Here is a 25,651-nt window from a genome sequence, read left to right on the forward strand (position 1 = left end):
CTCAGTCACAGCTTCTCAGATTCTTCGAGAGAGAGGGAGCGGAGAGCAGCATACATACTTCACCGTTGAGTCACTCACACACACACATGCAGAGCCGGGCCGGGCCCACCTTTTGTTCTTTTGTGTGTGGCACAATGGGCTTAGCGAGTACAACTGCACTGAAAAAAATATTTAAAATAATAAATAAATTTTCAATTAAAAAATAGAATAAAGCTTAAGGTTAAAATATATATTTAGTTGCAAGATATTTAAATATTTGTTAGTCTTTAAATATCCTTTATCATTATTGATTTTTTCCAGTGCATGTCGTGGAATATTGTTTTACCTGGCCGTTGTTGCCTTAATTTGGTTTCTTCTTCTTCTTGGGACTCACTTACAAGGAAGCAAGAAGCAGCAAGACGGCTTAACGAACTTTTGTGGGAGTGGCACCATAAATGAGATCTTTTCTCTTTCCACAATCCTTAAATTCCCTGAATAATAAAGAGTGGGAATTTTTGGGTAATACTTTACCTGTTGGTAGGGAAATTAGGGAGTAACTGTAGGGTATCTGAGCTTCGTTAGTGCTTGGCCTTGGTGGCCCCCCTTATGACATTCCTTTTCCTATTCCTATTCCTGAGCGCCTCTTTCGCCTGTTTGCACACTTGAGTTTTGGATTTTGCCATTGTTGGCTCCCCCTCTCAGAGACATGCACACACATGCACTAGCTCCTATTCACTCGCTCACTCACTCACACGTATCCTTGGGCGATTGAGCGCGCTGCACTTGCGCTGCTTGAAACAGGTACGCTTCCTCACCTGAAGCACCGCACCCTCTCTTTCAAACACAAACACACACACATGTGTCACGGTCTGCCTCCTTGGCTCTCTTTTGCACTCTCTCTCTCTCTGTGTGCCGCTGTGTGTCTCTTTGTATCTATGTATCTTTGTATCTGAGTCGCGGCTCTCTCTCAGCCAGGTTTATTTTTCAGCTCGGCTTTCAGTTATTTTTTTCATTCTATTTGTAAACGTATCGAGGTAAAAACGCGTGTGCTACTCACTGAGTGCAACACACAAAAACACAGGGAAACACGGCGACAATGTTTAAATACGGACATGCAACTGCAATTTGCCGTTAGCTAGCTGCACGATCGATTGACCAACAAAAGCAACAAAAGCAACAACAAAAGATACATTGGTTCTAAGACATCAACTCATTAAAGTGCAATTAAAAGTGAAGAAGAAGAGGCGACAAAACAAACAACCTTTCGGCCTAGAGTTGCCAGATCATTTTTCGATATTACAAATGTATCTTTTTTTTATATCTATTTTTAATAGATTGCTTTTATAGATACTGCTTTTTTTTTTTTAAATATATTTCCCAAACCCACAAAGTGAAAGAAAAGTGACGGTGTGTGCGTGTTTGTTGCACATGCAACATGCAACTTGGTGCAGCTACTCTTGTACAATTTCCTTTCGAAAGTGTTAATCGAAGTTTTCAAATCAAAAAGAAGCTTAAAAAATAGTACAGTAGATACTGGCTAAGGTAACCCTTAACCCTTATCTGCAGTACTTGGTTAATTAACCCTTATTGTTGCCATGACGCAGGCGCAACTTTTATTTTCCATTTTTGCTTTTTTTTTTCTATTTATTTAATTGTGAAAATATCTTTTTTGAAAAACAGTCTACAGAAATGTGAAAACTAAAAGGATAAAACTAAAAACTAAAAGTTTAAAAACTAAATATTAAAAAGAATCAAAAAGAGAAAGAGACATACAGAGAGAGAGAGAGCGAGATAGAGGATTACAAATATGCGCATCCTGAAGCAATGGTGAGTGCGAGTGGGAGAGGGAATACCTTGGTAGTTCCCCCCATTGTTGGGAAGGGAATTTTCCCTCCAAAATACCTATTATACTATACTATATCTTATATATCATTGTATCTGATAGATATTCTGGGGGATAACGCAAAGATTTTCTTCTAATGTACCCCCTATACTACCCTTTATGCTTCTTTCCCTCCGTTTTTTATTATATCTGAAAGATAACCCGGGGAAACCGAGGAATAGGAACACCTATACTACCCTATATCTCTCTATTCTCATATAATTTCCATATTGTATTATATCTGACGGATAACCCGAGAAATTCTGAGACATAACCCCGGGAAATTCCCTTCAATTTAGGTATTCCCCGCTATAAGTCCCTATACTTCCCTATAATACCCTGTATTACCGGATACTACCCTATACTTCCCTATACTACCCTATACTTGCCGATATCCTTCTATCCCCCCATATAATTCCTGTTTCTCATTGTATCTGACGGATAACCCGAGGAATTCTGAGGGATAACCCGAAGATTTTGCTTTCAATATACCCCCTATAAGTCCCTATATTCTACCTGCATATCTTACTTCGTATACTTCCCTACAATAGCCCATAATAGCCTAAATACCCTATACTACCCTAAAAATTCCTATAATTTCCTATATCCCCCCATATTCTATATATTTCCCATTGTATCTGAATGATAACCCGACGAATTCATTGTTTTTAAAGATAGATAGTCATAGACACACACTTATCTAGATATATTAATCTGTATGCAAGGTGTATCTCATAGATACAATTCTATTGGATACATAAACCGAGGGTTTTGCCTCCAACATACCACTCATACTACTCTAGACTACCCTATATCCCTCTATAACCCATGTTATTCCTACTTATTATTGTATCTTATAGATAACCCCAAGAATTCTGAGGGATAACCCGAAGACTGCCCCCCCAATATACCCTCTATCCTACCCTATAGCTCCCTATTTATTGCCATTTCTCATTGTATCCGATGGATAGGCCAAGGAATAGACACACGCTCATCTAGATACATTGTGGTCAGTATGCAAGGTGTATCTGGCAGATACATTTGGTATGCAAGCCGTGCCGTATCAGCCGACAAAACAGGGTGCACCCCCGTCCTCCTCCCATACATACATAATTCCAGAAGCAGTCGGAGGCGGAGGCGGAGACGGAGGCGGAGGCAGTTCACATTCCGATGATATTCGGCTGCATTACAAATGGCACTCTGATTATATAATATAACCGCTTTCGTTTCGGCCCACTATGGTGGCCCTTAAGCGGCCATCATCTCTTGGTCGAAATAGTTTCTCACCTCGTCTTGCGGCCAACAGGTGGCGGGAGAGAGGTCTTGGCATTTCTTCGCGGTTTCTTCCGAGAGGCGAGGCGAGGAGAGGGGCGGCTTCTGCAGAAATGGCAGAAATAGTTGGCCAGAAACCGCAACGAAAAGGCTCAGAGCTCAGAATTGGCAGAACAATAATTTGAGCAATAATCTGGCCGGGAAATGGGCTGGATAATGAGACTGGCAACCGCATCCACCAGATACTCAATCTCATAGCTAGATAGATAGTTTAAAGTTTTCATGGAAGTACTTAGTTCTTGGGTATATGAGAGGTAATCCACTACTAGGAGCATGAGAATTTAATTTTGGAAGTCCTACAAGTAGTCCTGTGGTGGTAGTTGTCCTTTAGCCTTGAAGTGCATCCGCCAGATACGGTTCTGAAAACAAAAGCATGCCAAATTGAGATTTAATTTTGGGCAGCCCAGCTCTCCGGGCGCTCTCCTTATCACCTGCCTGCAGTCAGTCAGTGCCCAGGACCTTCTCCCTTTTCCCTCCCCGCTTTTTTGGCATTTCTCTGGCTTCTGGCCAGAAGTGAGAGTAGTAGAGAAAAGGGGAGGAGGGGGTGCCCACAATCAATTAAGCTTCATTTCGATTCAAGTTCAGCCGAACTTTAATTGGAGAGGTGGAGCTTTCGGGAGGATTCCCCACAGAAGCTATAATCCTTGTCCGATTTCCGCAATTCCCACTGGCATGGATGGCTCTTCTAATGCCAGGGAGGGCTTTAAAGCCAAGAGCCTGGTCAGCTGGCGGACAGACGGACAAGTGGACAAGCGGACACGCGGACAGTGTGCTTTGTAAGCAGGACAGGAGAGAGTCCTTCCAAAGGACCTCCTGTTTCGAACACCTAATTAAAATGCAAGCAGGTAAAGGATAAAAATGCAATTCCAAATAGCACACTCTTGTTTGTTGTTGTTTTTTTTTTTTTGTTTAAAAGCAGGGTTGCCAGGTGTGTGGGTGTTAATTGAAAAGGTAGAAAGGGTTACCCCCTACACCTGTAGTTCAGCTGCTCTGACAGCTTTTCACCTTGACTTGGCTTGGCTTTCAGCCTTTGTGTTTGGCTTTTAATTAATTCTTAAGAAATTTTCCAAACTCTGTCTGTCCGTCTGTCCGCCTGTCCGTTGCTTTCCCCACTCGATTTGCTTATGAATTTCTATGAAGCCTGCCTTAATTTTCCTGGAAAACTTTATCGTTCGGAGTGCAATTGAGCGGCATCGATGATCCAATCCGGACTGCGAGTGCAAATTTCCCAAGAGCCCAAGTACCGGAGGAGGTATTACTTTGGCTTGGCAATTAAGCCGGCTCCAATTACTATTGCCACTTCCACATCGATTCCCATACTTCATGCCCACCCGTACTTGTATCTGAGAAGTGGTAGTATCCACTCCCCATGTGCCGATGAATAATTCAAATGGAATGCCAGTCCGGGCCCGCTTCTCTGGAAGAAGCCGGTTGAACAACCTATATACCTGCCACTGCCACTGCCACTGTTAGTGGCACACCCCCTTTTTTGATTTAAACCAAAAAAAAACCACACCGACCGACCCCCTTGGGGGCACCATCCACAAACACCATCCAGGCGGGCTTGAGGCACAAAAACCACAATCCATTACTATCTCTCGGATTCGTTTTGAATTGCTTCTGAAATTCAACATTCTGACCAGGCTAGCACCCACAGTTTCTGGTTGGGGGGTTGGCTGGGCCATCTGGAGCTGGAGCAGCCTGTGGCCATGGAAATGAGTCATGGGTGCCACTTACACTTGCCTCTCCGTTGCGCCGGACGTTGCAGCAAATAAGCCTCTTCCGGTAACGCCTCTTTTTTAGTTCTGGTTTTTGTTTTTTTTGTATTTTGCCATATGGAACTCTCACTGCTCCCGATTCACGATTCATGAATCATGATTCCCAATTCTCAATTCCCCGGGGATGCACCTGCACCTGAACCACACTCGCCACTTGCTATATGCTATATGCCACTTGCCACTTGCCACTTGTTGCATGCCCTGAAGCATGAACCCCTCAACTTTCAAACTCCCGAAACCATAGGGCCTCCGTCCACCTGTTGCTATTTTTTTTGGTTTGTTTTTTAGGGTGAACTTTCAGAAGCGGTTAATAGAGTATGATAGTTACAGATACTAATAACTGTGGTTATACCTCGACTATTTGATACCCAAATACTATATGAGTAATATGATATATAACTACTACTAATATGATGAAGTACATACGTTCGAGTAGTACTATTTGACATAATTTTAGTTATTACTTTACACTTGCTACAAAACTTCAGTATCTATGTACTATCTGTATAGTATTTATCTAGTTTTTATCTAGTATTTATCCCTATCTATTTAGTATCTACTATGTTTCAGGTAGATCTTGTAGCTTATTCTTCAAGTTTAAGCTTAAAGTTTAGACTTAAAGGCAAGTTTGAAACTGTCTGGTGCAATCCCAACTTGAATTCTTATAGTATCTGCCATATAGTTATAGTTTATGAGCACTTGGGCTTGTACACTACACCTTGACTTTGATAGTATCTTCTTGTTGAGAGTAATTAAAGTATCTAAAACAAAAGACTTAGCCTTTAAAGCTTCACTTAAAGTATAGATCCTATAAAGTGTAGAAGTTTGGGATGGAAGTTATACTCTAGTAACTTAATCTAGTAACTTACTAGGTTTAGTATCTGAGTATCTTGAATAAAATAATAATTGTCCCGACTGTATGACACCCGGTACTTGTAGATATCTCCTAAACAGTCCAACAAATCCTAACTATGAGTTCCAACTATGACTCCCAACTTTGAGGAGTATCTACTAGTATATAACTAACTTATAGTACCTACTAGTATCTAATTAGAACTTTATTTTAATACTCTTATATCTTTAAAATAGTATCACATCAAAAAGAATACTAATGCCTCCAAAACCATAAGATATCTTCGAAAATACTCCCAGAATCACTCTGAAAAGCTCTGATACCTTGACCCTCAAAGCTGAATATTCAATGCCACAGTGTTAACCCCAAATATTAAACCAAAATAATAATAAAAAAATGACAAAGAGACATGCCTCGTGCCTCGTAAACAATTAAGAGGTTGCATGTTGCTGTCGTGCTGCAATGTGTGTCGCTCTCGGGGCAGAAGCTATTCAGTTTCCAGTTGCTCATGCAACTATGACAGAAGATATATATCTTTACTCCCGATACAGATACAGATACATAGAAAGAGACAGATACAGATAAAGAGAGAGAGAGAGAGACAGTTGAACCGACAGCTGGAAATGCAAAATACATTTAATGGCTTCCCCCATGTGTTTGCATTTATTTGTCGCCCCTCATCGATGTCCTGTCGCCTGTCCTCTTTCCGCTCTTCCCACCTATGTATATCCTGGATGATTGCCATCCTTAGACCTGCTGTTATGGCACTGCGAGAAAAGGGGATAGTAAATAAAAATATTCCAAAGTTAAAGATGAAAAAGTGAAGCCGACTGAAGTTCAAAACTTTTTAGAAAACAAAGTCTTTTATTTTTATTATTTTATTTAAAACTCAGCAAGTCCTTCCTGTGTAATGCCTGTCCACTTTTTGATCCTGTTCTGTTTCCAATCGTTCCGCTCCATTCCATCGTTTCAAATCGCTGCCCACTTTTACATCTCCGGCAATTGTTGTCCTTTTGACTCCTCGACACCCTGGGCCCTGACCCTTGGCCCCAAAACGGGTTATTGATGATCCCAGATGGGCGGCGAAAGGGTTGCCCATTGTTCAGCTTGTTATGACACAGATACAGATACACCGATGCAGATACAGATACAGATACACAAATGGAGTTTGTTCGGTCATTAGTCGTGACAATCGGATGGATGGCATATAGCTGCCGGACACAAGTCGTGCTAATTGTCATCGGGTCAGAAATGGGGCAGGAATGGAGGGGTTATCCATATCGAGATATAGTATCTTAGTATCTGGTATCTGGGATAAGCGATAAGGCAGCTCCAGTTAATTGTAACTCGGTTAGTTAGCTAATCACTCGGTTAGTTGCATCGGTTGTGTATCTTGGGCCGGGATGTCCTTTGGCCTCCTATTTTTATCCTCGGCGTCATCTAATCGAACATCTGTCAGATGCAGGACTGTCGTATATTATAAGGATGTGGGTGGCAGATTCAGGACCAAAGGACTAAAATAGAAAAGCTCCAGAACTGACCAGCTGTTGCAGTTTCCTTGCGGCGCTCTCTCTCTCTCTGTTATTTGATACTCTTCCGAGAAGAGTCTTCAGATTCTACAGAGCTATTCAGGATTCATTTTTAAGTTGTGGGTATCTGACAGATAGAGTATCTTGCTGTATCTCTTTGGTAGTTTTTTTTTGTTCTGGCAGCTCCTATTACTGCTGTTGTGGCAGTTGCACGAGCTCCGGGCTTCTGGCCATAGACTACGACTACTGGCCTTGGCTCGGTCTTGATGTCAGCGCCAAAGGCATTTTAATTCGTTTATGGTGCGCTTTTCTTCTCCGCTCGACTCATTTGCGCTGCCCGTTAACTTGACTCCCAGTTGCAAGACTCCAAGTCCTCCTTGGCCAACTCCCCATCCTCCACTTCTCCTCCCCTTTGTCTGTTACGCAAATTGAATTGTCTCGCCCGTTGTCTCGTGTTGGCTCCACATTCTCTCTGGCTTCTCCACCTCCTTCTTGGCCTAGACCCCATCTTGGCCATCTTGCATTCTCCAGAAATCGCTTTTTAATGCAATGCCCTGACATCGAATGTCTGTCTCCCTCTTTCTCTACCTCTCTTGGAGAATTGGAGAATTCCTCTAATGGCCCAAGTGGAGAAAAGAAAAAAAAGTTGCTTATTGGCAAGAGAATTCGGAAGATAATTAGTTAGAGAATCAAAGAAAGAAAGCAAAGTACTGCAGAGTTTGTAGAGAAATTTTTAAAGATGTGAGACTTGAGACTTGGAGACTTGGAGAGATATTACTAATGACCTTTAACCTTTTAAAACTCTACAAGAATGCCTAAAAAGTAGAGCTATCCAGAAAAAAAATCCCCGATTCTCTCAGTGCACTCACGTTGTCCTGTCCATCAGTCTCGGGCTGACGTTCGTCAGGCTGGTTCCTCCAATGAGATTGGCAGGTCCTGGAGAGGGAGAAGGATTGCTTCCTGGCCGAAAAGGGCCGAACAGGGCTGGCAGGGGGGCGTGGTTTTAAGGCTGCACTTTGACGTCGTTGCCAGGCTGCGGCTGAAATTGCTTTTGTCGCATCAGCGCCCGATGAAAGGCGATAAAGTGGCCTAGAAAGTGACTCCCCCCCTTTTCTTTTTTCCTTTTTTTTGGGTGGCTTCTATTGCATACTTGTAGGCTGGGTAAGGGGCAAGGGCCTCGGCATAAAATCCACTTTGAGCTTTTTGCAATTAGCCAACCGACTTGGCCCACAACGCCACATCCACCTGCCACCATCATGCCCCATGGCCCATGGCCCATGGCCTAAGCCCATAATCCAAAAGCCGAACAAATTAAGGCGCAAATTGCCTCCAAAAACCTGGCCTAAAAGGGGCGTGGATGAAAAGGGCTGCTGAGGGGGACCCTTCGCAAAACTTCGCATAATGAAAGAGAAAACCAAAAGTGCAAAGTTGGTCCAAAGTTTTCTTCTGGCGAGGCCGCTCCAGTTTCAAGTTGGCCTCTAATACCTCTAATACCTAATCCAACCAATTCTCCCACCTTATCATCCTTTTAGGGGGGTAGAATGGGCAGGGATAACTTTTAAAAGAAGCCAAAGAGTGTTTCTTGGCCCTCATCATTTATGGCCAGTGGCTGTCAAACTGTATTCATTACCTGCGAGGCTGGCTTTTGTTTTTCTTCTTTTCCCCAAGGCTGCAACTGACAGAAGCTGTCAAAGGGTGGTCCAAAGTGTGACCAAAGGATGAAGATAACATTAAATAAACAGCTGGTCACTTTGGAGGCTTATTTTTTGTGTATTTTATCATTTTGAGACGGACATCTATTCTTATCCGCCTTGTACCTATGCCAGAAGCTGTCAAAACGGGTAGAAAAGTGTGACCAGAGGATACTGATTAAAAAAATAATAACTAGCTGGTCACTTTGAAGGCCTATTTTTGTTCTGTTTGCTATTTTTTTCATCATAAAACTGATAAGCTTCCAAAACTGGGTAATAAGTGAGACCAAAGAATACGGAAATATAAATACTTACTAAATGGTCACTGAATTCCATTCATTTTGCGAATTTTATGAAATTTAGAGCCACAAACTTATTTTATTTGTGCAAATGACATTAAATAAGATGTTGAAACTGTTAAAAAAAGTGTAAAAGTGTGACCAGGGTTCTAAGAGAAATGAATAATACTTAACTGGTCACTTTCAACGGTTTAATTTTTTCACAATTCTATTATTTTTGACATTTTCAATTGACAGAAACTGTCATAAGATATTTTAGACAAAAAACTAATGAAAATTTTAATTTCCCAAAACTTTTTCAGGAATCGCCGGCGTTCCGGCTCTAGCATTGTTGTGCTGGACGGCGATGACCTGAAGCCATGCCTCCCGGATGACTACATAAGCGGCCAGCATCACCTCAACCTGCAGCAACAGCAACAGCAACAGCTCCAGCAACAACAGCAGCAACAGCTGCAGCAGCAACTGCAACAGCAACACCCCCAACAGTTGCAGCAACACTATCGCACCCACTCGAGCGACATCCGGGGAGAGATAGATCAGGAAATGCTGACCATGCTGTCCGTGAACCAAGATAACGGTAAGAATATATATTAAATATATAAGCAGTAATGGTTTCAAAATTCCGGTTTGAATTTCCTGACGACAGGTCCTCACCGTGAAATGGCCGTTGATTGTCCGGACACGTTCATAGCCCGTAACAAGACACCGCCCAGATATCCGCCACCCCGTCCACCACAGGTGAGTTGTTATTCCTGTCATTTTTAAGACATAACCACAACAAGTCCAAGAATCCAACATCACAAAACAACAATCACCACAGACACTAACATAAGTCCCAGTAGTCCTTGAGTGTAGTCGTTCCTTGTCCCCCGTTGAGTGTTCCAAGGTGACCTGTAACTCGGTAGTTTTGCTGAAAAGTATGTCCCTGAACCTGTACAAAAAATAACAAATAGTATCCTGCCAACCCAACGATAACCAACGAATAAAAAAAAAGAGTAAAAATATGTATGGAATCCCTAGGAAGTTTCGAACTCTAACCTGCAATAACTAACCAAAAATGAAATCACTTCACTCGACTCAAAATCATTCATTTCATGGCTTTTTCTTTTTGCACACATCTATGTATATATCCATACAAACACACCCCAACACACACACATAAACACACACACAACCTCATACACAGAAATACAAGAAAAGCACCAATACCAACACCAACACCAACACCAAGAACAATGCAACAAAAATCACTGCTTTGACTAACAATGATCATGCTAACAAATTGTTAATTGTTGCATATCATTCTTCACATCAACATGAACAACAACAACAACAACAACAATCATCATCACAACAACAACAACAACAATTAAAACACCAACATTCATGCAAAACAACAAACAAAATTGCACTCGATGTTGCAACACAAAATCTATACAATCAAAAACAACAAAATAAATTGGAACAAATCGAAAACTATGAAAATTGTCTACAATCGGAACAACAGCAACAGCAACAGCTAGTTGCTAGTGGTGGTGGTGGTGCAACACAACAAGTGGCACAACAGCAAACACCAAGCCACAAGTTGCAATCAACACTAAGCAATGATCCCAATGGCAATACAAACTCCAGCAGCAAAACCAACAGCAACAACAGCAGCATTACGGAGGACTATCTGGATGGATTGTATCATCAGCATCATAACCATCATCAGCACTCACCCACATCGAGCAATTTCGATGAGGTCCTGAGCAAACACACCCTAGACTCCTTTGGCAGCATCGCCTATCGTCACCTGAACCAGCAACAGACGACGAGCAATGGCAACAGCAACACCAGCAACAGCAATACTAGCAACAGCAACAGCAACACTAGCAACAGCAACAGCAACACTGACAGCAATAAACTTAATCCAAATACCAAAACAGTGACCAACAGCAACAGCAACAGCAACTCACTGAACAGCAGCAACAGCTCCATGCACACCAGCAACACTAGCAACAGCAGCAGCAGCGGACACAGCAGCAACATGGTCAGTAGCAGCAGCACCAGTAGCTCCACAGTACCCGATGACCTGAGTCTGGCACCACCCGGCTATGAGGTTAGCCAAAAGCTCGAGGAACAGCAACAACAGCATGTTGCACCGGTGGTGTTGCTGCCACCAATTGCCAAGCATCGCGAGTTGCCGGTCGATGTGCCGGATAGTTTCATTGAAATGGTAAAGACACCACCCAGATATCCGCCACCGGCTCATCTATCGTCCAGGGGATCCTTGCTATCGAATGCCAGTGGTTCCACCGCCCACACCACACTCTCCTCCCTGGGCGTGGTCAGTGTGGCAGCAACAACAACAACAACACCGACAACAACCGGAGCAGCAGCAACATCACAAGTTGCAACTGCCATTGGCGATGAGGTATACCACAAAATTTTCGTACTTCGTATGTCTCTTTCGTCACAAATTCTTTCTGTCTTGAGATCTGTTTTCTCTTTTGCGATATTTTCTCAACTTTTTCTCGTTTTCTATCTTGTTTCTATTGTGTTTTTCTCTTCTCTCTGTGTATTCTTGTTTCCCTTTCAATCACTAGGACGTGTGGTTCGTCACCTGCCTGAACTGCCTGCCGTCTTTAGTGATTTTAGTATATTACTTTCTAGTATTATTTTTTAGTATTTTTTAGTATTTTTAGTATTTAGTATTTTTTACTTTGTTTTTTAAGTATGTGTGTGTTTTTCTTGTCTTCTTTGAAACAAATATTTTGAAATTAATGATTTTCAGGTAAATATTTTCTAAAAATGTTTGAAAATTATTGAAAAAAAAGAGTTCCAGTCTCGTTTTTCTGCCCTTTTTGGTCTTAAATACTCTCTTAAAACCCTCTTTATACCCATAATTTTTCTCAGTGATAGTTTTGTTCAAAAACTGCCTTAAAATCCTAAACAAAAATCAATTTAAAATTGAATTTAAAAGCAAAACCCCAAACAGTTTATGGACTTTTGTTTAAATTTTTAAATAAAACACACATTGAAACGGAAACCGGAACCGGAAACCGTGAGGGGGAAACCGTTAACCGGAAATTGTGGAATATGTAATTATAAAATATACATATCGCAGCATATCGTGAAATATGGATCGATATGTTCTGCGTTCTTGGCTCGAAGTGCGTTAAATTCTGAACAAGCTTGGCTAATTAATGCACCAGCCCCCGACTACCGCTACCCCACCGCTCCACCTACGCACTGGGTGGACAAAGGCACCCCTTTCCCCACTAACCCCCCTTGGGGGGTCACCTTGGTCTGGCTGTTGGCCTAATTCACGGATTCCGAGCCTCGTTGCGTTGGCCTCGTTAGCGGCATAATCCTAACAACGGCGACTCGCCCATCCACCCAGAGTGGGTGGTGCTGCTATGGCCTCCTGCTGTTACGGTTTATTCATCAGCCCTCTCACTCCAACACCCCCTATAGCCTATAGCCCTCTCTTTCAGACACTGTCGATGGACTCGGTCGGGTTCGGGCGATGAAAAATAAATGCCATTTATATGAAATTGCTCTCGATTAATTTTCCAATGGCTGTGGAACAAAAGGCGAAATAAGCGGCTTCCTCGCATTTTCCATATTCTTAACTCAGAGGCGGTGGGGGGGGTCTGTTCTGTTCAAGGGGGGCTCTGTTCTCACTCGGCCAGTAAAAAGGAAGGGGGCCTTTTGGGTAGAAAATTTGTGACAATGCGCTGAATAAAACGAATCAAAGAGTAAATGCATTTATTTGTGAAATCAATTTAATCCAAGACAGTAAATTATACCAAAAAGAAGGCAGGGCGGGCTTAAGGGGGTTCTTAATGGGTTTATTATAAAATTAAATTCTAATTCTTAATAGAAAAAAATAATAGACAAAAGATTGTAAAAGTTAACTGGCTTTTCAAGGTTTGTCTTTTATTCATTCATATTTTAATTTTTTTTTTTGTGTTTTACAGTTTTTGAAGATATTTTTTTAAATTTTTTTTCTAAGAATTCAGTATTTTATGGTTTCTTTAGCTTGTTTTTTTTGTTATTTTTAAGGATTAATAATTAAACTACTTGAACCCCCCAAAAGACAGTCCCGTTTTATCCCAAGATTCTGAATTCTTTGCTATTTTAGTTATTTTTTTTACAATATTTTACAGTTTTTAAAAATAATTCAATATTTTTTTTCCAGTAATTCAGTATTTTATGGTTCATATAGCTTTTTTGTTTAGTATTTTTATGGATTATTACTGGAAAACTCCTTAAAAACTACTAGAACGCCTCAAAAAGGCAATCTCTCTTTATCCCAAGATTCTGTAATCTTTCCTATATTTTAAATAATTTTTAAAAATATTTCAATATATTTTACTAAGAATTCAGTATGTTATGGTTCTTATAGCTTTTTTTAGTATTTTTAAGGATAATTATTAAGAAAAGTCCTTAAAAAACTACTTGAACCCCCCAAAAAGACAGTCTCTCTTTGTCCAGAGCACATTATTGCAGAAACCCCCTTGTTGACGCCCCTGATATTTTTTTTCTGTGGAGGTGAAGGTTTTCACTTTGTACACTTTTCACTTTACGGAATATACTAGGAGAGGGAAAATGAATAAAAAAAAATATATATATATATATTCAGAGAGGTCCATATTCCGAGGAAAATGCACAAGAACACTGCCAACAAATAAATCCATTCAACTTTAATGACCAACAACAAGAAGAACAATGAAACCAACAAGAACCACCTCCATCAACCACTTATCCACACCCATACTCTGACACCCCCACACACATACTATCACTTCACTCTAAAGACACACACACACACACACACACACAGATATAAACACACACTTACGCGCTCAGAGATACTCGAAGGATACGCATTATCCTGCATAACTAATGGAGCCATCTCTTATTTCTTCTCTTCCCGCCCGCACTTTTCGCTCGAAATCAGTTAAATGGAAATGCAAAGCCCGTGCCACCCCCCCGCGATCACTTGCGGGTGGAGAAGGACGGGCGGCTCGTCAACTGCTCCCCCGCCCCCCAGCTGCCGGATCGGCGGGCGCCCGGCAACGCCAGCAGCGGCAGCGGCAGTGGCAGCGGCGGTCTCATCGCCCCCCAGCAGATCGCCCAGATCGTGGAGCCCACCATGGAGCAGCTGGATAGCATCAAAAAGTACCAGGTGAGTAACTTTCTCCCTTCCAAAAAGTATGCTATGAAAAGTTTGTGAAATTGCATTGGTTAGTGTCAAACTGTAAGAGGGATCTCAAACTGTAGAGAAATGGGAAAAGAGAATGGGAAATTTTCTCTAATAGATTTTTATAGATTTTGTTAGTTTTAAAAATATATAGGAACTTTTTTAGTCTTTATAAAATATTAAGTAGATTAAATTAAGTAAATTATGTTAAAATAATATAATATTATATAAAGATTTATGAAAATATTTGATTCTAAAGCTGAACATTACCTTAAGTCTTAAATCACATTTTTTTAGGAAGTTTCTGGGAAAGGGGAGGCTAGTATTAACTGGAAAACATTGAAATATTTTACCTAAAAGTATTAAGAACAATTTGATAAGGATACCCCTTGCACAAATTGGAAAAATGTTTAATTGAAATTGAAGCCATGTTTTGAATGAGAAACACAGGTACTTTAAGACCTGATTCTGGAGTGGTATACTAATTCTTGATCGAATATAATTTAATAGAGTTATGAGCCTTTAAAAGGTGGACAGATGGGAATTTTAGAAAAGTAACATTTTCTTAAAGGTACCCCCTTAGATACAAGAAATTATAAAAATTTAAAAATGTCATTTTAATCAATGTTTTGAATAGGAAAAAGAGGAACTTCAAGCCCTTATTACAAATTCTATTGACTTAGTATTATTATTATTATTATTATTATTATTATTATTATTATTATTATTATTATTATTATTATTATTATTATTATTATTATTATTATTATTATTGTTATTATTCACTTATTGAATACTTATTGACTTCTTGAATACTGCTTGGTCTTAGCTTTGGAAAGGGGTAAGCCCGGGGAAAAAGGGGGTAACCCGTTGTAAAAACTATTGAGAGCCAAGAGCCAACGAATTTTGGGGTTACAATATCTGGTGACGCAATCAATGGCCTGTGCCCCTGCCCCTGCCCCACGCCCCATGCCCCTCCACTTTATTGCAACTCGTTGTCATGCATAACAGGTACACCCCCTTCCCATAGAACCCTTTCCCCCCTTCGGCACTACGCCTTTGTCATAATAAACGCTTTCTGATGGATGTCTGGGGCAACGCTTCCGGTTCTGGGTTCCAGGTTCCCGGCTCCAGGTTCTATCATTGTAGGCTCTTTGTTTCGCTGCCTGGCTGGTAATATTATTATTTGTGGCATTGTTGTTGGCTTTTTGGCGTTTCAACTCGATTTTTTGCCTGCCAGAGTTGAACTTCGGAGCCTGGCTAGCGGAAAAAATGTAAAATATAAACCAAATAATGAAAAAGTACAAAAAAAAAAGGCAGAGAAATTTCTGATTTGATTACCCGGCTTGACCGCCGTTGCATTTAACTAGGAAAACTATTAAAAAAGTTTACCGCGCGGCAAGACAATACACAGGAGGGGGCAAGTGGCAGTGGCACGGGGCACAGGGCACGGGGCACGGGGCAGGGGCAGGAGCAGAGGCGTGGGGCAGCTGGGTAATTGGAGAGAGGGGCAGAAGGGCGTAACTGTATTTAAAGTATAAAGTATAATGCTGTTGTATGGCTCTGTGGGCCATGTGTTTGTGTGTGTGTGGGGGCGTGAAAAAAGTTGCTCAACAACTTTTTCTGTCTGTGCACTCGAAAGTGCGGCAAAAAGGGGGTACTGTACTGTGTATATGTACGTGGGGGAAGTGGAATTATAATGCTGTTTAAAAGTAAAACATTTTGCATTCATTTGGAAGACTGCAGGGCGTGTGGGTGGGCTCGCTTTCAGAGGCGTTGCTGGTTGCCACAAATAAGGGGGTACGCTCACTTTCAAATCCATTTAACTGTAGAGTGCTTTGCTAACTAATATATACATAAAAGCAATTTAGTTTAATTCTATTAAACAGTAGAAGCAGATCCCCCCCCAAAAGTGCATCAAACTTATTTAATGCAATGATTAATTATTCAACTTTTAATCGAATTGTTGGATTCTGCCTCAGGCGAACAATACATACATTTTTTAGAGAGAGAGTGTGGCAAGGGAAGGGTTGGTGGTAAGCTAGAACCAATTTGTTAAATGCAATTAATTGAAAACTTGAACGTGCCATACAGTTTGACAGCCATTGGCTGGGGGAAGAGCGGCCATGGGCGGCTGCCAAAGGGTCTATGGGGGGAGGGGGGCTGAAAAAATGTAAGCTCATTAACAGAACGAAGCCACAAATGGAAAAGGCAAGTGGGGGAAAGAAAGGAAAACATAAAATAGGAAATGGATTATAAGAACGCATTAAAAATTCACCTTCAGTGGAAAATAATGGAAATAAAATTAATAGACCCTGCTTGGATGCTTAGAAAGTGCTTTAAAGGGGGGCTTTATACTTTCAATAAATTTAATTAATGATTTTCAAGGGGGCTTCAAGGTTTTCAAGGGAGAAATTAAAAAGGTTGCTAAAAAAGTAAAGTTTAAAGAGAGATTCAAGATCTATCGATAGATATTACCTATAGAATTACTTTCTGATAATATTACTTAATAAAATATATAAAAAATAAATAAAAAATTATTAAAATAAAATATTTATCCATCTCCCTGACTTTGTAATTAAGTCTCATTACCTTTCCCCTCCTTCATGGCCCTTATCGCCTTCATAATTACTCGTAATACTCGTATTTATTGAATTTATCGTGTTTGACATCGTTCATTATCGCCATCGTTATCGTTATCGGTATCGTTATCTAGTTTAAATACATTTCGCAACGAAACATTGTTTAATTTCGGTGTGTTTATTTTTTTAAAAAGGGGGTTGCTACTGCAGGTTGCTACAGATAGTGTTTTTTTCTGTTGTTTTTGGTGTTTGTGTTATTTTTTAACCCCTTTCAAGAACCGAGGTCTCTGTCTGAGACTCTAAAAGTTCGCAAAATTAGTTAAATATTGCATTTATGCGAGGTGGACTCTCCAGTCTTACACAGGAAACAAAAATTACAACAATTTATCTATTATTATTGAAAAAAATTATAAAAATTGGTTCTTGAAAATAAATTTTTGAAATATGATAAAGAAATAACTCAAAAATCTAATCTTTAAATAATAAGGACCTATAAGAGAACCTCTTAGTTTCTTAATTTTATTTTTCTCTCTTTATTTTTCTTTTTGTTTTTATAATTCTCAACTGATTCTAGCTCTTTCTGGCAAAATACAAAAATTTAACAACTAGTTGTGAAAAAATTATAAGAATTAAATCTTAAAGATAAATTAAAAAATTTTATTAATAAATAAATTAAAAATTTAATCTTTCAAGAATAATATTCTCTTAGTTTCTTGATTTAATTTTTCTCTATTTGTCTCTATAATTCTCAACTGATTCTAGCTCTTCTCATATTATGATTTCGAAACCCATTTTGTCATCTAGAGTTCTTGGCCCTGATTCCTTGACCACAATTGTGAAAAAAAACTAATAAAAAACTGCAAAAAATAAACAGAAGACTCTAAAAAAAAGAGCAGTGCGTTTTAGGCCGGCTTTTACAAACACACACACACACATGGCCGATTCTCACCTGAGCGAACAGCTCGCAGCTCACAGCTCACAGCTCACCTGCTCACCTGAGCTCTTCTCCACCGCTCCCCGTCTCTTTTCTTTCGATACACCCCTCTCTGTCGCACCGCGGCACTCTTTCTCCCTCTTCTGTCGACGTCTCTGCCTTGGCGCTGGTCTGGCGCTGGTTTGTTATGATTTTTCTGTTGGGGTTTTTAGTTGTTTTTCTACGCGTTCTGCGATCGGCCGCAATTTTTGGTTTCATGTTTTCTTCATTTACCTTTTTTTCCCCATTTTTTTTTGTTGTTGTTGTGTTCTGGTCCGGGCCAAGTGCGTGACCAACCAAAAAAAATAAAATAAAAATTCTCAAAAAACCGATAAGATAAAAAAAGAGAACCCCATGAATATGTATGTATTTGGTAAAAAAAAAAAATAATCGAAAATATGCATACAAATAGAGTTGAAAAGCAGAAGCTTTGAAAATTGTTAGCATCCTGACTACAGTTTGAAAAGCATTGTTAAGCCAAAAGTGTATGTAAGAGTGTGTGAATGAGTGTGAGGCTGGGTGTTTTGTGCAATTGAAGCCATGCAAATAAGGCGCGGCTCTGAAATACAAAAAATACAACAAAAAATAAAAAAAAAAGCCCATACCGCCCATAACTGTCTGAAATTCTGGGACCAAAAAGCACGTACCACCGACAAAAACAACACACTCTCTGCCACGAACTACAACATCAAAAAACATTTTATGGGCAGTACGAGAAAAAGGCAAAAAAAGGCGAAACAGGCGTGGCAGTTGCAGCCATAACGGAAAGTTGCTCGCGTAACCGCAAAAAACAGAAACCGCTTGAAATATGTGAAATAAATGAAATACCCCAAACCCGAAACCCAAAATGAGTGAAAAACTGGCGGAAAAAACAGCGGCACAGGCGGTTACCAAAATAAAGAAGCTTTTCAAACAGGCCAGGCTGCAAAAAAAAAGTAACGGTAAAGGACATGCTAGCTTAGTGTGGCCAAAGAAGTCCAAAAAGTGTAGCCAGCAGACAAGTTTTTTTCGGGCTTTCCCATATAGAAGAACTTTAAAAACAAGAAAAGAACCTAGAAAAGTGTGACCAAGCTGAGGTTTAAAGTGTAACCAACGTCATAAAAATCGCAGTTATAATTATATTCATAATATTACAGAATAAAACGTAATAACCGAAAAAAAATTATCATTCTCAATGGAAATGATCGGCTCCCCGCTATTGAACTTTGTCTCTGACTCATTTCCATTAATTTGTTGCTTCTTTCGACTGAAAATATCTACACTGGCTACGACTGACAAAATTTTAATATAAATGATAAACAGTTGAGTTGAACTTTTTTTTTGTTTTTATTTACATATATACCTTTATTGTGTATATATTTTTTATGAATGTGCGTCTGGGTTGGTACTGTGCTTATTGTTATTAATGTGTCGAGCGTAAATGCAGCGTCAACAGCAGCAGTTCAGTTGCTCTACGGTTCATTCCTCAGGCCAGGCACGTCAAAAAAAAAAACAAAAACCAACAACAATAGCAGTAATACAAAAAAAAAAAGAGTTGACAAAAAAACAACAACAAAAAGGCCATAAATAAACAAATAAACAAATGTGTAAAAGTAAATAGTTTGTAAATTGCACGAGCATTCGTTGAATGGAAAGCTGTGCCTCGAATTGTTCGTTTTGTTAGATACTTCATATAATACTGTATACGATACGATATGTGTTCCATGTTGGCTGTGCGATACTGCAGTTGCTACACAGAGAGAAAATACTAGAGGCTAGAGAAATAGTAAGAGACTAATTAAAAAGTGTATTGAAGTTCAGCTTTCATAATATTTCATCATAAAAAGCTTGTTAGAAATTTCTATAGACATTTTTTAAGGCTTTACTGCAAGAATACAAAACATAAAAAATATAAAATTATGTTTTGAAACTTAAAAATCAAAATATTCCAGTTTTTTCATACATTTTTTATAAAATATTTGTCTTTTAAAGGTTCTGTTTTAAGTTATTGCTTTCAAAATGTTTCTAAAACAAATTCTAAAAAGAACTTTCATTCAAGAGATTTTATTTCCACTCTTATTTTAATAAATTTAAATATAAAATGGTAGATTTAAAAAAAACAATATAAAGTCAAAATATAGCTTCATGATATCCTTTATTTATAAAACATAGAACCATAAAATTTATAAACTTTTTGATTTTTTAAACATTTTTTTCATTTTTGCTTTGAAAATAGTGTTTTTTTAAATTTTGAAAAAAAAAGTGTGACCAAAAGAAGCTTTAAAGTGTAACCAAAGCTACAATATTTCTTAACTTTTGAAGCTACAAAGAAGTATTTGTATTTTTGCTTTAAAATGTCAAAAAATATATAAATAGTAAAATAATACATAAATAATTTAAAGAATACAAAATACAACAGTTTTAGGACAACTGCAACTTGCTTTAGAAGTTTAGAAAAGAACTGCTTTAGAAAAGTCAGTAACCAGTTATGGTTATAAAGAAAGTCTAATTTAAACTTTAATACATCTTTATATAATGATTTTTATTAAATGATGAAAAGTCAATAGAATTTCTTACTCTGTATTGTGGCTGCCTTAGAGAATGCAGAGAACTATTTTGGCCAGGTCAGCTTTCGCTTTTTTATGGCTTTTTTGATCCGTTTAAGCCAAAAGCAAAAGCAGCAGCAGCAACAGCAGCAGCAGCAGCAGCAGCACGGCAGCAATTTGACTGGAAATGCGCATTAAGTTGCATTTCATTTTGTGGAGCACACAGAAAGCACTAGACACACACAAACTAATGCCAGGCACACAATTCAGATTCCGATTCCAATTCCGATTCCCAATTCAAATTTATGCACCGTCCAGGTGTGGGCGTGGCCATTTGCATATTGCATACCAGATGGCCATGATGATGATGATGATGATGTTGGTGTTGCAGCTGCAAGTATAGTTGTCGTCGCAGCCAACAATAATAATTTGTCCTGCCATAGATGCTCCAGAAACTAAAGATCGATGAGAGTGTTTGAAAAAAAAGAGTTGAAAAATAAACAGAGAACATGGTGGTATCCACACTACACATAACACTGGAGAACAACGGATCGGGGAGCCCTGGTGCACCACCCACCGGGGTGGATCATCCGACTCCGGTTGCCAACCTCGCCCCGAACAGCCCACAGTCGACACCCGCTAAGTGCGTCACTCGCCATCCGCTACAGTATCCACAGAACGAAAAGGAGAACCATCAGAACAATAACAATAGCGACTATTGTGACATGAATGGCAATGGCTTGGGTATGGGTATCGGTATCGGTATGGGTATGGGTATAATGGGCGTGGCTGTGGCGGGATCACCCGCCTCCTCTATCGCCTCTTCGACTGCCACGCCCCAACGCAGTGCCTCCGCCTTGCGACGCGGCATTCAGATCCAAAGATCCTCGACTCGGTTGCGACAACAACAGGCAAGTTATGGAGTTTTCGAGAAGGGTTAAGGGTTTAATATTATATGTGTGTTTTAAATTATATATACTATATCCTATACAATAGTATATACTCTTAAAAGGCGGTATAATAATATTTTAAGAAACAGAAAACAGTTTAAAACCTGATACAGCCCGGATACACCAGCTCTGCATTTCCTTTTACATTATTTTAAAATATTTCCAGGCCTTTCATAAATATATATTTCTTTAATATCAAAAATTAATTTAAAGTTCTATAATTATTTCAAACAAACTTTATACATTATTAACAGTTTGTTTAAAATATTAACTTTTTCGAAACAAAAATCCTTAAATTCTTTTCTAAAAATCAAACCAAGATATATAATATTTCAAAGAATATTATAGGAGAATCTTTATAATTTAGGGCCTCTAGCTTAGACCTAGTTTTTAGGTTTAAAAGGTTTAAAATATATAAAAAAAAGTTTATATATTAAATATTTTATAAATAATATTAAGTAGATTATTGAATACAAAACACAATTCCAAGTCTAGAAACTTAAATATAGAAACTACAAGTATATTTATTATTTATTATTTTAATTACGTATTAAAAAATAAACCTCTTAGTTTCCTCTTTAAACCTAACAAAATATTGGAAAAATAATATTATTTTATATATTTTTAGAAAAACCTCCCAAGAAACATTACATTTTTCCCTATAAGCTTAGAAAAGTGGCGACATTGTCTTTAATGGCCAGCCAGCAACTGGCTTTATCTGCATAAATGCCTAACTAAAACAACAAAGCCAACAACAACCAGTTGACAACTTGGCTAACAGGCTGCCGAGCCATAAATTAGAAAAAGCAAAAAATAGCTACGAAAATCGAAAAGAAAAGGCAAAAACAATTTAGACGTTAGATAGTGGGAATACCTTCGAGAAACCAGAAAATCCACATACTCTTACCAATTTAGATAAGGCCTGGGAGTTGGGCTAGCCATGGTAGCCCATTTCGTAAACAAAGTTAGAGCAATTTAAGCCAAGCAGTAATATATTTTTAATTTTCTTCTCAATATTTGCCATTTATTTATTTTTTATTCTGGCCCGCCCAGCAATTGCTATGCTGATAATGATGATGGTGATGATGTCATGGCTTCCCCGTCAACAATTTTATTTTTTTTTAAGGTTTTCTACTCAATTTTTGTTGTTGTGCTGTAGTTGTAGATTCTGTGCTGTCTTTGGAGTAGTTTACGAGTATTTTTTCCATTACTCAAGGTGCCTTGTTTTTGTAGTAAAATGATTGATGGCTCTTGCCACAGAACACCAAAAGTTCTAGTACTCTGGCCTGGGCTTCGTTTGATCTCAGGAAAGTCTATGAATAAATATGGTTATGGGTGGTACTGGCTGTTTATTTATATACGACTTTATAGCGAGAATATCAGGAATGTAATCTAACTCTATTTCTGCAAAAAAAAAAGAGGTGTGGGTAGGTTTATAGAAATATGATAGGCAGTTCGAGAGTTTGGTTCTTTGAAGAGTATGGTTTTTTGTTATTTTAGAAACAAAGAAAGATTAAAAGAAAAAAATAGCAAATAGTAATATAGTAAATAGTCATAATAGTAAAAGTAATACAATTTAATTTTTACACATTCTATGAAAGAAATACCAAGTGGCTTTCTTTAGAAATAATTTATAAGGTTTTTAAGATTGTTTTTATTCATCTATTGGCAAAAAAAATATATAAATATATATGCCACAGTATTCTAGGTACTAGCAAAAAAATGTAATACATAATATAATGTTTTTATCCCAAAAAATTAAAAATATTGTAATAACATTTTCAAAACTCATTCCACTAACTATCGTAAAGTTTTAAAACAACTGGTCACAAATCCTTAGCAAATATTCCCACCTTCCTGGAGTCTCAGCCATTTTTTCTTAAATATTCTGATTGACTTTGAGGGATTTCTTTATATTTTTTATGTTTAAACCACTTTTTGTACCACTTTCAATGTTAAATTTCAGTTTTTTGTTCACATGCTGGCCGGGTGTCTGAGAGGCCGGGTGGCCAGGTGAGGAAGCCAACGGGAAGAGGAGGCCTTTCTTGAGATTTCCCGCCCCTCTGGCGAATGCTCTTGAAATTTTTTTGCTGATTCTTAGCCACGGTTTTGGCTTTGCCTGTTTTTGTTTTTCTTTTTTTTTTTTTTGCTACTCGGATTATGCAAGTTCAGCAGAATTTGTGAATTAATTTTGCTTTTTTGTAGTTGCTCCGGTATTGTTATTTTGGTCTTCAACTTTCTGCCTTGGTTCTCTTCCGCCTTGCGGAATGTCGAGCGTCTTTTTCAGCCATTTCTGTTGTTATTTAATTAAGTTTTTTTTCCCCCGTCTTCTGCTTGGGGTTTTTGTTTTGTCCCCTTAAATTGTAGTGAGAACGTTTTTGGTTTTGTTGTCATCGATTTTGATTTTTGTGTTGTGTTCTGTGGCCCATTGTTGGTCACGGAATGGCATACTTGAGACGGCATTTCGGGGGCCTGACATTTCCTTGCAGAAGAACAAGACACACAGTTGGCGAGCCACTGGATGGTGGCCATGTTGCGGTGGTGTCCACCCACGATATTCGCGCCCTGGCTCCCCAGCTCCCCCCTCCCGACTGTTGAATGAATGGGGAGCACTTAAGGGGTTTCCGCAACAATTGCAACAGTTATCCCCCAGTTCCCTTTGTCAACCCTTTACGCTCATTAACTCATCGCCGAGGCCCTCGACGGGATTTGTGCTTGGTTAGCAGCCACTGCCACTGCCACGCCCACCTGCCTAGTCTGTCCAACAACTGCCATCCCTCCACCTTTCCACAAAAATACCTTACCCACATCCACCTGAATCACAGAACCCTCCTCGGTTGCGTTCTGGGCCATTGCAGCCGCATCGATACCCTCTACTTGAAGGAATGTAAATATGTCTGGGTAGTTTGGACTATGCATTCAAGTGGTTGCTGGAATGTCTTATATAACCAACTGGCTCGTCAAATATTTGTGTCAAGTTTAAAACAGAAATCACTATAAAAGATAAACATCTTTATGGGGAAACAAAATTAATTGATTTCATTTCCATAAATTAGTTTTTATTGATTTTGATTGAAGAATTTGAAAAAAGATTTGCATTTTTATGGGCTTTTAAAATAAAGTCACTAATCTAAAGCTTAAAAAATAATATAATTTAATTAGAGGTGAGATTTTTAAGTTTATTTTAAAACGCCATTAAAAATAAGCACTTATGGCATAAGAATATAAATATTTCTTTATTTTAAAAAATATTAGTATGGAATATAGACTCTTAATTGTTAGTTTTGTTTATTTTTAATGTTTGTGAATTACTTAATTTTAAGATTTTACATTTTTCAGTCTTTTTTTAGATATTTGTTTTTAGTTTCTTCTCAAATACCTTCAAGTTCTAATCAATTTTTCAATTTTTCAATTTTTTAATCAATAATAAGTTTTAACACTCATTACTTATCATTTAAGCCTAAGATTTAAATATTTAGTGTTTTAAGATTTAAATAAAACCTAAATCTTTCCTTAAATACTACTATTTAAAGCTTAATTTTATTTAAATTTTTATATTTATTTTTAAAAACCCACTACAGGGTATTTTGGAAGTCTCGCCAAGTACTTGCCACTTGCCTTGTTTGCTAATTAAATTAGCGGCCCTTTCCGCAAATGCGGATTAAGTGTGCCACTTAAGAGTCAGGGACCCACTTACCCCGCCCCGCCCCGCCCACTCTGTCCAGTGACTCCCCGATGCAATTTCAAATCCCAGAAATCGAAACTTTAATTTATAATTAATTTTAATGCATTTTTTCCCCCCCCTTTTTCCAACAAAAGGAGCAACTTCGAAGGCGACGCGAAGAGGAGGAGCGGATTGCCCAGCAGAATGAGTTCCTGCGGAACAGTCTGCGCGGCTCCAGGAAGCTCAAGGCTCTCCAGGACACCACTGCCACGCCCGGCAAGGCGGTGGCGCAGCAGCAGGCCCACCAACAACAGCAACAGTCCATGCCCCAGGCGGTGGGCGTGGAGAACGAGGCGTACCTGCCGGATGAGGATCAGCAGGCGCCCCAGGAGCAGATAGATGGTGAGCAGGAATACTATCTAT

General features: G+C 38.9%; 1 protein-coding gene across 11 annotated transcripts in view; it reads left to right on the forward strand.

Moving 5' to 3' along the window:
• LOC6503071 (MAGUK p55 subfamily member 7) overlaps nt 1-25,651 on the forward strand; it is a 75,714-nt gene that overhangs the window by 45,480 nt on the left and 4,583 nt on the right. For 4 of the 11 annotated variants that reach the window (XM_044716875.1, XM_044716878.1, XM_044716876.1 and 1 more), the window contains 5 exons: nt 9,646-9,920; nt 9,990-10,081; nt 10,530-11,759; nt 14,292-14,519; nt 25,384-25,630. In XM_044716875.1, coding sequence (XP_044572810.1) covers nt 9,646-9,920; nt 9,990-10,081; nt 10,530-11,759; nt 14,292-14,519; nt 25,384-25,630 — 2,072 coding nt within the window. Of the gene's footprint in view, nt 1-1,659; nt 1,807-9,645; nt 9,921-9,989; nt 10,082-10,529; nt 11,760-14,291; nt 14,520-18,227; nt 18,452-20,335; nt 21,526-25,383; nt 25,631-25,651 lie in introns of those variants that run through there. The other 7 variants (XM_032452992.2, XM_032452994.2, XM_032452993.2 and 4 more) reach the window with 6 other exon arrangements.

This window comes from Drosophila ananassae, chromosome XL, assembly GCF_017639315.1.
Source record: "Drosophila ananassae strain 14024-0371.13 chromosome XL, ASM1763931v2, whole genome shotgun sequence".
NCBI lineage: Eukaryota > Metazoa > Arthropoda > Insecta > Diptera > Drosophilidae > Drosophila > Drosophila ananassae.